At 40.5% G+C, this 13,196-nt stretch overlaps 1 protein-coding gene across 1 annotated transcript in view; it reads left to right on the forward strand.

Annotated features, from left to right (window-relative positions):
- The window catches only part of LOC133656163 (disabled homolog 2-like), a 24,243-nt gene extending 12,866 nt beyond the window's left edge, over positions 1–11,377 (forward strand). The window contains 6 exon segments of the mRNA XM_062057067.1: positions 2,110–2,613; positions 6,078–6,195; positions 6,260–6,868; positions 10,684–10,856; positions 10,934–11,013; positions 11,091–11,377. Of these exon segments, the coding sequence (XP_061913051.1) occupies positions 2,110–2,613; positions 6,078–6,195; positions 6,260–6,868; positions 10,684–10,856; positions 10,934–10,996 (1,467 nt within the window). The 3' untranslated portion in view covers positions 10,997–11,013; positions 11,091–11,377.
- Positions 11,378–13,196: the final 1,819 nt, after the last annotated feature.

Here is a 13,196-nt window from a genome sequence, read left to right on the forward strand (position 1 = left end):
ACTAAATGGCGCATCCTGAAGAGACTGTCAGAAAGATGATGTGTAAAACATCATCTATGCAATATTTTGAGCAAAGAACCACTTTGTGGACAGCGTCTGCTCCACACACCGTAAGTCTTTGCTGTCGTCCAGCATTTCTGTTTTTGTTTACTTTGTAGCCAGTTCAGTTTTAGTTTCATTCTGCATAGCCTTCCCTTATGCTAGGTTCACACCAACGGCGCTTTAAAGCGGCATGCAAAGCGGCGTTATAGCGTAACAAAGCCTGATTAAAGCGTGAGGGTCCTAATGGATCGTTGGAAAGCTTGTAGTGAAGCGGGACATGCGGCAAGTTCGCCAAAATTTTTTGAACTGTTTAAAAAAATTCTGCGCTCTGTCAAGAATGGAGCGTGAAAAAGCGTGACAAAGCTCAGCAAAACTTGACTAAAAGCGTAGGAAAGCTTAACAGATCTTGGTTCAAAGCGCAGACCCCTACAAATAGGAAGTGACTGTGATATTGACTAGTGACATTGAAACTTTTATGTAAAACCAACACAGGATTACAAATCCATTCTCTTTTGCATCATTGCCTTTTTTATACGATGATCATTGTTTCTGTACTTCTGTTAGAGTTTGCTGTTTGATGTTGCAGTTTGACATTACGGTCTATAATTTTTCTGTATGAAAATGTTAATAATAAAGAGAATGTTACGTTTTATAAAAGAAATGCCTTATTATTTTCAACTAGCATAAGAAATGAAAGAGATATTTATTAAGATGACAAAAATAAAATAAATTAAGATATAAAACATAATACAACGGGAAAAAAAGAGAAATTGAAAAAATAAATGAATATAAAAAATGTGTTGATAATTGCCTTTTATTATTTTCAACTAGCATAAGAAATGAAAGAGATATTTATTAAGATGACAAAAATAAAGAAATGAAGATATAAAACATAATATAACGAAAAAAAAGAGAAATTGAAAAAATAAATGAATATAAAAAATGTGTGGATAATTGCCTTTTATTATTTTCAACTAGCATAAGAAATGAAAGATAGATATTTATTAAGATGACAAAAATAAAAGAAATGAAGATATAAAACATAACGAAAAAAAAAGAGAAATTGAAAAAATAAATGAATATAAAAAATGTGTGGAAAACAGTATACTGAGTTTTTCACATTTTTTTCTTTTTTGTTGTTGTAACAATGCACAACAGAGCTTGATAATCGTGTCAGAGCCTGATTTAAATTGTCAGGATCGCATCAAAGCGTAATAAAGTTCAATAAAACGTATCAAAGCGTGATTTAAAGCGTATCAAAGCGTGAGGAACGGTAACAAAGCGGCAACTAATTCGTATCAGAGCGTATCAAAGCATAACATTACTTCAGAGATGGGGATATTCGTGGAAAAATTGACAAAAATGACGGCGCTTTGCTCGCCGCTTTAAAGCGCGGCAAGCGCCGTTGGTGTGAACCAGGCATAAGCTTCGATGCCTTTTCTTAGGGCCACTCACCTTTGGTTTATTTTTGGTTTAAGCATTAGACACCTTTGTACCTGCACGCTGCCTCCCGCTGTTTTCGACCGCTACAAAGCAATCAGCTACCGGCTGCCACCTACTGATATGGAAGAGTATTACACGGTTACTCTGCCCAGCTCTAGACAGCACCGACACTCAACAACAACGCATCATTTGCAGACTATAAGCGGTAGAAAATGGATGGATGGATAGGTGAAATGACATAATCTCCCACGGCACACCAGACTGTGGTTGGAAAAACACTGATGTAGTCCGCAAGGAAGTCTCTTACATTTAGAAAAAAAAAAAAGGACTCCTTTAATGCGCCTTATATATGAAAAAAGATCAAAAACAACCATTCCTCGGCGGTGCGGTGCGCCTTATAATCCGGTGCGCCCTATGGTCCGGAAAATACAATGAATAGATTTTTTTGCGGCAATAATTCAAAAAGATGCAGGAGACATTTTTGATATCGGGCTAAGTAAAAGCAACACACTTTTATGTATTTTGTTAACAAAATGGATTTAGCAGCTTTAAATGGTTTTCACCTGTGATTCCCTTGTCATTGTGTTCTGATTCCCGCGTCTTCCTCCCTCTCCTGTTAACCAGGACTCTAACGATTTTCCCTTGCTGGACTTTTCCGCCGAAGTCGACGGCAATCAGAATTGCATAAAGGGAAGCGTTTTAACTTCCTGCGCCGGCGAGCCGACTGAGAACCCCTTCTGCCCGGCGTTCGGCTACTTCCCCGCCCCAGACAGCGACCCTTTCAGAGACGATCCCCTCTCCAGAACGCCCGGTCACTCGCACCCTTCGAGCGGGGACTCGGAACTAGCCCTCGGCCGGCAGGCGCTGAGCAGCAAGAGCATGATCCTGGCGCTCAGTAACGGCCAGTGGCCACTAGGGGGCGAGATAACTCAGGGCGGCGCCATCACCCTGATGGACGGGAACGAGTCTGGACCTGGTCTCTCCGCCAAAAACCCCTTTTTTGACTCCTCCGCCCTCTTTTCTAACGGGATAAGCCACGAAGCCCCAGTGAGTCATAGCAAGGACTCTGTGGTTCTAACCCCGCCGCCCCAGAGTTCTAAGGCCGGACGAAGTCGAAGGAGTCAAAAGGTGACGTTGTGGTGTGCGACATGTATTCACTGCATGTGTGATGCCTTCTTAGGTGGGTCCTTGCCCCTCCCCCCCACCGCGTAATTGGTCGCTTGACACCCCCCCTCTATCTCCGCATCTGCATGGGTGTCTTGGTGCTACGAGAAGGGATCGGGTCGGTCCGAACGCATGCGGTCACACAAGCTTCTTTCTGCTGTAACCTCTTGTCTCCTGTCTTTATCGCTAACGCTCACGTTTCCACCGACTGGTAAGTGGCAATGCATGCTGGGGGAATTGTTTGGGAATTGTATTTTTTGGGGGGGAAAAAAATAACTGACCGAGTGTGACCTCGCACTCTTTCTGTGTCTCTGGTTTGTCCAGTTTGCATGTGGGAAAATGGTCTGGGAATGTTTTGGTTGTAACGGCACCGTCAGTCAGAAGTGTACTTTTAAAGGTCTCATATTTTTTTACTCTTTTTAAAGGAGAATTGCACTTTTGGGGAGTTTTACCTGTCACTCACAATCCTTATGAAAGACAAAAATATATGGTTTTATTTTTTCATGCATTTTAACTCGTATATAAAGGCTAGCCAAAGTCAGCCAACAATGGAACCAACGTTTACACTAGGTTGGGGTTGGGGTTTGGGGTTAGGGTGTGCACTTTCTCGAAGTGCGCACTTTGAGAATGTGAAAACGAAGGAAGTTGACCGGGAGGAAGTCGCTAAAGCTTATTGTCATACTTGCAAATGGGACACAGCAGTTTGGTAAAGGGTTGGGGTTGGGGTTAGGGTTTGGGTCTGGGTTAGGGTTGGGTGAAAGTGCGCACTTTGAGAATGTGAAAACAAAGGAAGTTGACCATGAATTGATTTGCGTGGACCCCGACTTAAACAAGTTGAAAAAGTTATTGGGGTGTTACCATTTAGTGGTCAATTCTACGGAATAGGGTTTGGGTTAGGGTTAGGGTGCGCACTTTCTCGAAGTGCACACTTTGAGAATGTGAAAACAAAGGAAGTTGACCGGGAGGAAGTCGCTAAAACTTATTGTAATACTTGCAAATGAGACACCGCAGTTTGATAGCTGGTTGGGGTTAGGGGTGGGGTTAGGGTTAGGGTGCGCACTTACTCGAAGTGCACACTTTGGGAATGTGAAAACAAAGGAAGTTGACCGGGAGGAAGTCGCTGAAACTTATTGTCATACTTGCAAATGAGACACAGCACTTTGATAACTGGTTGGGGTTAGGGTTTGGGTTTGGGTTAGGGCTAGGTGAAAGTGCGCACTTTGAGAATGTGAAAACAAAGGAAGTGGACCGGGAGGTAGTCGCCAAAACTTATTGTTGTACTTCAAATGAGACACCGCAGTTTGATAACTGGTTGGGGTTGGGGTTGGGATTAGGGTGCGCTTTTTCTTGAAGTGCACACTTTGAGAATGTGAAAACTAAGGAAGTTGACCGGTAGGAAGTCGCCAAAACTTATTGTCATACTTGCAAATGAGACACAGCAGTTTGATAGCGGGTTGGGGTTAAGGTTAGGGTTAGGGTTGGGGTTAGGGTGCGCACTTTCTTGAAGTGCACACTTTGAGAATGTGAAAACAAAGGAAGTTGACCGGGAGGAAGTCGCCAAAACTTATTGTCATACTTGCAAATGAGACACCGCAGTTTGATAACTGGTTGGGGTTGGGGTTAGGGTTTGGGTTAGGGCTAGGTGAAAGTGGGCACTTTGAGAAGTGCACACTTTGAGAATGTGAAAACAAAGGAAGTTGACCGGGAAGAAGTCGGCAAAACTTTATTGTCATACTTGCAAATGAGACACAGCAGTTTGATAACTGGTTGGGGTTGGGGTTAGGGTTGGGGTTGGGGTTAGGGTATGCACTTTCTTGAAGTGCACACTTTGAGATTATGAAAACAAAGGAAGTTGACCGGGAGGAAGTTGCCAAAACTTATTGTCATACTTGCAAATGAGACACAGCAGTTTGATAACTGGTTAGGGTTAGGGTTGGGGTTAGGGTTAGGGTATGCACTTTCTTGAAGTGCACACTTTGAGATTATGAAAACAAAGGAAGTTGACCGGGAGGAAGTTGCCAAAACTTATTGTCATACTTGCAAATGAGACACAGCAGTTTGATAACTGGTTAGGGTTAGGGTTGGGGTTAGGGTTGGGGTTCGGGTTAGGGTATGCACTTTCTTGAAGTGCACACTTTGTGAATGGGAAAACAAAGGAAGTTGACTGGGAAGAAGTTGCCAAAACTTATTGTCACACTTGCAAATGAGACACAGCAGTTTGATAGCTGGTTGGGGTTAGGGGTGGGGTTAGGGTTAGGGTGCGCACTTTCTCGAAGTGCACACTTTGGGAATGTGAAAACAAAGGAAGTTGACCGGGAAGAAGGTGCTAAAACTTATTGTCATACTTGCAAATGAGAGACAGCAGTTTGATAACTGGTTGGGGTTGGGGTTAGGGTTTGGGTTAGGGCTAGGTGAAAGTGGGCACTTTGAGAATGTGAAAACAAAGGAAGTTGACCGGGAAGAAGTCGGCAAAACTTATTGTCATACTTGCAAATGAGACACAGCAGTTTGATAACTGGTTAGGGTTGGGGTTGGGGTTAGGGTATGCACTTTCTTGAAGTGCACACTTTGAGATTATGAAAACAAAGGAAGTTGACCGGGAGGAAGTTGCCAAAACTTATTGTCATACTTTCAAATGAGACAGAGCAGTTTGATAACTGGTTGGGGTTCGGGTTAGGGTATGCACTTTCTTGAAGTGCACACTTTGCAAATGTGAAAACAAAGGAAGTTGACTGGGAAGAAGTTGCCAAAACTTATTGTCACACTTGCAAATGAGACACAGCAGTTTGATAGCTGGTTGAGGTTAGGGGTGGGGTTAGGGTTAGGGTGCGCACTTTCTCGAAGTGCACACTTTGGGAATGTGAAAACAAAGGAAGTTGACCGGGAGGAAGTCGCTAAAACTTATTGTCATACTTGCAAATGAGAGACAGCAGTTTGGTAACTGGTTAGGGTTAGGATAAGGGTTGGGGACAGGGTTTGGGTTGGGGTTAGGGTTAGGGTGTGCACTTTTTCGAAGTGCGCATGATAATAGTTAGCTTGTGTCACATACCAAGTTATATGACTCCAAGGTGTATTGCTGGGGAATTAGAGGAAAAAAAAAAGTAAATTTAGCAAAAAAAAGTTAGCACTTTAATTTTAGCATGCTAACGCTTGCATGCTAACAGTTTTCAAGTGTCATATACCAAGTTATATGACTCTGGGGTAAACGGTTGCAAAACTAGCTCAAAAAGTTAGCACACTAATTTTAGCATGCTAGAAAGCTAACGGTGGCATGCTATCAGTTAGCATGTGTCACATAGCAAGTTGCAATAATAATATGGGCTGCTTGCATTGCAGCAGGCCCATAATTATGGACCAAAGTATGCTAGGGGACCTTTTTAAAAGGACTAAGGCACATGGAGCTTGACCTCACTACTATCCCTTAATAGTCCACAGCAAATGACTTGTTCGGAGCAGAACTCTTCGCTGCTCCTGGTCAACCTGCCGGGTCATCGGCTGCAGGTGACCTCTTCAACAAGTCCGCTCCGTCGTCCATCGCGGCTTTAGGTAAGCACCGTCTTTTCATCAAGAGTTTTTGACCGGCGTTTAACCAAAATGTGGTCACGTCCAGGAGATCTGCAGTTAGGTGCACCAGCCAGCACCGGCATGTGGGCAGCCTCCACTGTCGCACCGTCCATGTACGGGCCCCCCAGGCCCACCTACCCTCAGCCGTCCGCCTTTGGCGGTCTCCCCATCCCCCCCGGCGCCTGGGGCCAGCAGATGCCGCCTCAGTACGGCGCCCCACATCTAGCCCCGCCCCACGGCTGGGGTCAGCCTCCTCCTGTCGGCCCGCTCGGGGCTCCGGGTTGGGGTCAGCCGGCCTCCACCAACCCTTTCCAGCCGGGCCCCTTCCACATGATGGGCGAGCTGCCGGGCCCGTCCCGCCCGCCCCCCCGGCCGCCGGCGAAGGAGCCACCCAAGGTTGAGAACAATGCCTTCACCGCCTTGGACCCCCTCGGGGAGAAGGAGAAGAAGACCGGGAAGGACATGTTCAAGGATTTCCAGCTCGCCAAGCCCCCCGCCATACCTGCCAGGAAAGGCGAGCAGGTGACCCCCGCCGCTCCCGACGGCAAAGAATCGGGGGCTTTCGACCAGTACTTCTCCAATAAAGTAGGCATGGCCCAAGACGCTGCCGACCACGACGACTTTGACATCAATCAAATATCAGTGACTGCTAACGGTAAGGCACCAGCAGGGGGCGCACACCTTTCCTCAGGTAGAGATGTGGCGTTCGTGAACAAATGTAGTGTTTTGAACCGCTCTTTTAGGTGAACGATGAGAACCGATTCCCAGTTAAGAGTCGTTTGTTTGGGAGCGGTTTTTATGCACATGCTAATTGCCCACCCTGCACCACCCGACCGGCAACTGTATGGAGTGAGTAGAATAGAATAGAATAGAACAGGGGTCACCAACGCGGTGCCCGTAAGGACCAGATGAGTAGCCCGCCGGCCTGTTCTAAAAATAGCTCAAATAGCAGCACTTACCAGTGAGCTGCCTCTATTTTTTAAGTTGTATTTATTTACTAGCAAGCTGGTCTCGCTTTGCCCGCCATTTTTAATTCTAAGAGAGACAAAACTCAAATAGAATTTGAAAATCCAAGAAAATATTTTAAAGACTTGGTCTTCACTTGTTTAAATAAATTCATAATTTTTTTTACTTAGCTTCTTATAACTTTCAGAAAGACAATTTTAGAGAAAAAAATACAACCTTAAAAATGATTTTAGGATTTTTAAACACATATACCTTTTTACCTTTTAAATTCCTTCCTCTTCTTTCCTGACAATTTAAATCAATGTTCAAGTAAATTAATTTTTTTTATTGTAAAGAATAATAAATACATTTTAATTTAATTCTTCATTTTAGTTTTGTGACGAAGAATATTTGTGAAATATTTCTTCAAAGTTATTATGATTAAAATTTTTAAAAAAAATATTCTGGCAAATCTAGAAAATCTGTAGAATCAAATTTAAATCTTATTTCAAAGTCTTTTAAATTTCTTTTAAAATCTTTGTTCTGGAAAATCTAGAAGAAATAATGATTTGTCTTTGTTAGAAATATAGCTTGGTCCAATTTGTTATATATTCTAACAAAGTGCAGATTGGATTTTAACCTATTTAAAACATGTCTTCAAAATTCTAAAATTAATCTTAATCAGGAAAAATTACTAATGATGTTCCATAAATTATTTTTTAAATTTTTTCAAAAAGATTCGAATTAGCTAGTTTTTCTCAATTTTTTTCGGTTGAATTTAGAATTTTTAAGAGTCGAAATTGAAGATAAACTATGTTTCAAAATTTAATTGTCATTTTTTTTTCGTGTTTTCTCCTCTTTTAAACCGTTCAATTAAGTGTAAATATCATTAATTATTAATAATAACATAGAGTTAAAGGTCAATTGAGCAAATTGGCTATTTCTGGCAATTTATTTAAGTGTGTATCAAACTGGTAGCCCTTCGCATTAATCAGTACCCAAGAAGTAGCTCTTGGTTTCAAAAAGGTTGGTGACCCCGGGAATAGAATGTACTTTATTGATCCCTGGGGGAAATTCAGCACCACAGTTTGCTCACAATAGACAATAAACACTTAGGTATTTTTTACATGTGAATAATATAAATACAGTCTATTATACTGCATTATTCACATGTCCATCCATCCATTTTCTACCGCTTATTCCCTACGGGGTCGCGGGGGGCGCTGGAGCCTATCTCAGTTACAATCGGGCGGAAGGCGGGGTACACCCAGGACAAGTCGCCACCTCATCGCAGGGCCAACACAGATAGAGATAGACAGACAACATTCACACTCACATTCACACACTAGGGCCAATTTAGTGTTGCCAATCAACCTATCCCCAGGTGCATGTTTTTGGCGGTGGGAGGAAGCCGGAGTACCCGGAGGGAACCCACGCAGTCACGGGGAGAACATGCAAACTCCACACAGAAACATGTGAATAATGTAAATACAGTCTATTATACAGCATTATTCACATGTGAATAACATAAATACAGTCTATTATACAGCATTATTCACATGTGAATAATGTAAATAGTCTATTATACAGCATTATTCACATGTGAATAACATAAATACAGTCTATTATACAGCATTATTCACATGTGAATAATATAAATAGTCTATTATACAGCATTATTCACATGTGAATAATATAAATAGTCTATTATACAGCATTATTCACATGTGAATAACATAAATACAGTCTATTATACAGCATTATTCACATGTGAATAATGTAAATACAGTCTATTATACAGCATTATTCACATGTGAATAATATAAGTAGTCTATTATACAGCATTATTCACATGTGAATAACATAAATACAGTCTATTATACAGCATTATTCACATGTAAATAACATAAATACAGTCTATTATACAGCATTATTCACATGTGAATAATGTAAATAGTCTATTATACAGCATTATTCACATGTGAATAACATAAATACAGTCTATACAGCATTATTCACATGTGAATAACATAAATACAGTCTATTATATAGCATTATTCACATGTGAATAATGTAAATAGTCTATTATACAGCATTATTCACATGTGAATAACATAAATAGTCTATTATATAGCATTATTCACATGTGAATAATGTAAATAGTCTATTATACAGCATTATTCACATGTGAATAACATAAATACAGTCTATTATACAGCATTATTCACATGTGAATAACATAAATACAGTCTATTATACAGCATTATTCACATGTGAATAACGTAAATACAGTCTATTATACAGCATTATTCACATGTGAATAATATAAATACAGTCTATTATACAGCATTATTCACGTGTGAATAATGTAAATACAGTCTATTATACAGCATTATTCACATGTGAATGTAAATGCAGTCTATTATACAGCATTATTCACATGTGAATAACATAAATACAGTATTATACAGCATTATTCACATGTGAATAACATAAATACAGTTTATTATACAACATTATTCACATGTGAATAACATAAATACAGTCTATTATACAGCATTATTCACATGTGAATAATATAAATACAGTCTATTATACAGCATTATTCACATGTGAATAACATAAATACAGTCTATTATACAGCATTATTCACATGTGAATAACATAAATACAGTCTATTATACAGCATTATTCACATGTGAATAATGTAAATACAGTCTATTATACAGCATTATTCACATGTGAATAACATAAATACAGTCTATTATACAGCATTATTCACATGTGAATAATGTAAATACAGTCTATTATACAGCATTATTCACATGTGAATAATGTAAATACAGTCTATTATACAGCATTATTCACATGTGAATAATGTAAATACAGTCTATTATACAGCATTATTCACATGTGAATAACGTAAATACAGTCTATTATACAGCATTATTCACATGTGAATAACATAAATTAATTGTTAAATTACTACACATATTAACATTATAGAAAATTCAAACTTGTGATGTCACTGCCAAAGCATGGAAATATGGCACCGCCTTATAAACTGTTGATAATGGAAAGACAAAAAAAAAAGAAATTATAGCCAGTATTTCAGAATGTTTCCCACCATTAGTGTAATATTTGTGTAATTTAAATTATATATATATATATATATGTATATATACGTATATATGTATATGTATATATATATGTGTGTGTGTGTGTGTGTGTGTGTGTGTGTGTGTGTGTGTGTGTGTGTGTGTGTGTGTGTGTGTGTGTGTGTGTGTGTGTGTGTGTGTGTGTGTGTGTGTGTGTGTGTGTGTGTGTGTGTGTGTGTGTGTGTGTGTGTGTGTGTGTGTGTGTGTGTGTGTGTGTTAGCAGTGATTGTTTCCTTGATAAAAAAAACCAACAATAATAATGAGCCAGTCTTTTGAGCGGCTCTTTGAAAGGAACTGCTCCTCAGGATCCGGCTCCCTTCAAAGATGCCGTCTCTATCCTCAAGTTCTTGTCTTTTTTTCTCTTCAGACGCTCCCAAAATGGCGCCGGCTCCCGGCCTGAACGCCGCCGGTCTTCTGGATGGCGCCTTCTCCTCTGGCCCGGCCTTAAACAACTCCGGTCAAGGCCTCAATGTAGACATGTTTGACGAAGCATTCGGAGCCCCCAACTCCTCTCCCTTCGGGGCCCCGCCTGCCGCAACGGTACAAAGGGAAAGCCTCAAACTGCTGCCTGTGTTACGCAACAACGTAATAATCATGATCGTGTTTCTTGACGGCAGACTGCTCCTGTTGGTCAGAACTCGGATGCCTTTGGGGATCCTTTTGGGAATCCCTTCGCTTGACCCTAAAAACAACAAAAGTAAGAAGTCACTTTATTCCTTTTTTGTGGTGTTTTTTTCTTTTCTTTAAGAAATAACTCCTAGTCATGTTTTGCAGCCAAAATGAAGATTCCATGAATTGACATCCTGGGGATTAAAACAATCGAACAGATGGACTCCGCCCACACCTCTTCGTCTCCTTTGATGTTATTTGTCTGATTTGTAATTCCCGTTTATTACCTGAGCGCGTTGATCTAACAGATGTTATGTCATGATCTGCTGAAGCGTGACAAAAAAAGATAGAATGAAAAAAAAAATTAAAAAAATGAAGTGATATATGAGAGAAATGTCCAAAGAGGTCCACTGCTGATGTTGTCTGTATTAAAGAAATAAAATAATGATGAAGCTGCAGATGCGCGTATGTGTTCATTTCAATGTACTCCAGCGTATGCAGAAAATTCCCGCGGAAATTTTGATGGGCCTGCTATCTGTGCCTTTGACCTCTGGCCGGGGGTCGCGGGAAGCCGGCGTACTTTTAAGATGGTGCCGAGTGTCAGAATCCGAGAGTTTTAGGTGTAACTGTCCAAAAAGAGCTACAGAGCTAGCCTAAAACGTCAGCATGCTGACATTAAAATGCTAACATTTAGCATGTGTGCTAAGGACGGAATGCTAACAGTTAGCATGCCTCACATTTCATGTAACACGGCTGTAAGGTGTATGGCTGCGGAAATGGAGAAAAAAGTGTAAAATTGGATGAAGAAGTTAGCATGTTTAAGTTAGTGTGCTAAAGTTAGCATGCCAGCGAGCTAACAGTTAACAGCTGTCACATACCGAGTTATGTGACTCTAGGTTAAATGGTTGCAAAATTAGCCCAAAAAGCTAGCACTTTAATGTTAGCATGCTAACATAAACATGCTAACGGTTAGCATGTGTCACATACCAAGTTATATGACTCTAGGTTAAATGGTTGCAAAATTGGCCCAAAAAGCTAGCACTTTAATGTTAGCATGCTAACACAAACATGTTAACGGTTAGCATGTGTCACATACCAAGTTATGTGACTCTAGGTTAAACGGTTGCAAAATTAGCCCAAAATGCTAGGACTTTAATTTTAGCATGCTAACATAAACATGCTAACGGTTAGCATGTGTCACATACCAAGTTATGTGACTCTAGGTTAAACGGTTGCAAAATTAGCCCAAAAAGCTAGCACTTTAATGTTAGCATGCTAACATAAACATGCTAACGGTTAGCATGTGTCACATACCAAGTGATGTGACTCTAGGTTAAATGGTTGCAAAATTAGCCCAAAAAGCTAGCACTTTAATGTTAGCATGCTAACATAAACATGCTAACGGTTAGCATGTGTCACATACCAAGTGATGTGACTCTAGGTTAAATGGTTGCAAAATTAGCCCAAAAAGCTAGCACTTTAATGTTAGCATGCTAACACAAACATGCTAACAGTTAGCATGTGTCACATACCAAGTTATGTGACTGTAGGTTGAATGGTTGCAAAATTAGCCTAAAAAGCTAGCACTTTAATGTTAGCATGCTAACACAGACATGCTAACGGTTAGCATGTGTCACATACCAAGTTATGTGACTCTAGGTTAAATGGTTGCAAAATTAGCCCAAAAAGCTAGCACTTTAATGTTAGCATGCTAACACAGACATGCTAACGGTTAGCATGTGTCACATACCAAGTGATGTGACTCTAGGTTAAATGGTTGCAAAATTAGCCCAAAAAGCTAGCACTTTAATGTTAGCATGCTAACATAAACATGCTAACGGTTAGCATGTGTCACGTACCAAGTTATATGACTAAGGTGTATGGCTGTGCATCCATCCATCCATTTTCTACCGCTTATTCCCTTCGGGGTCACGGGGGGGAGGCATTGGAGCCTATATCCTCTACAATCGGGCGGAAGGCGGGGTACACCCTGGACAAGTCGCCACCTCATAATTGGAGAAAAAAGCTAAAAGTTAGCACTTTAAAACATTAAAGCCGGCGTACTTTTAAGATGGTGCCAAGTGTCAGAATCCGAGAGTTTTAGGTGTAACTGTCCAAAAAGAGCTACAGAGTGTTGCGTCTGACCAGTCTTCCTCTCAGGGAATTAAAGTCACTGGTCAATCCCACATTTTTTCAGATAACATATATGCAGAGTAAGAAGGACCATCAAGACAGAATAGGAATATTATCAAGTTTTACTAAAGCTTTAGG

Source organism: Entelurus aequoreus, linkage group LG08, assembly GCF_033978785.1.
Source record: "Entelurus aequoreus isolate RoL-2023_Sb linkage group LG08, RoL_Eaeq_v1.1, whole genome shotgun sequence".
Classification (NCBI taxonomy): Eukaryota; Metazoa; Chordata; class Actinopteri; order Syngnathiformes; family Syngnathidae; genus Entelurus; species Entelurus aequoreus.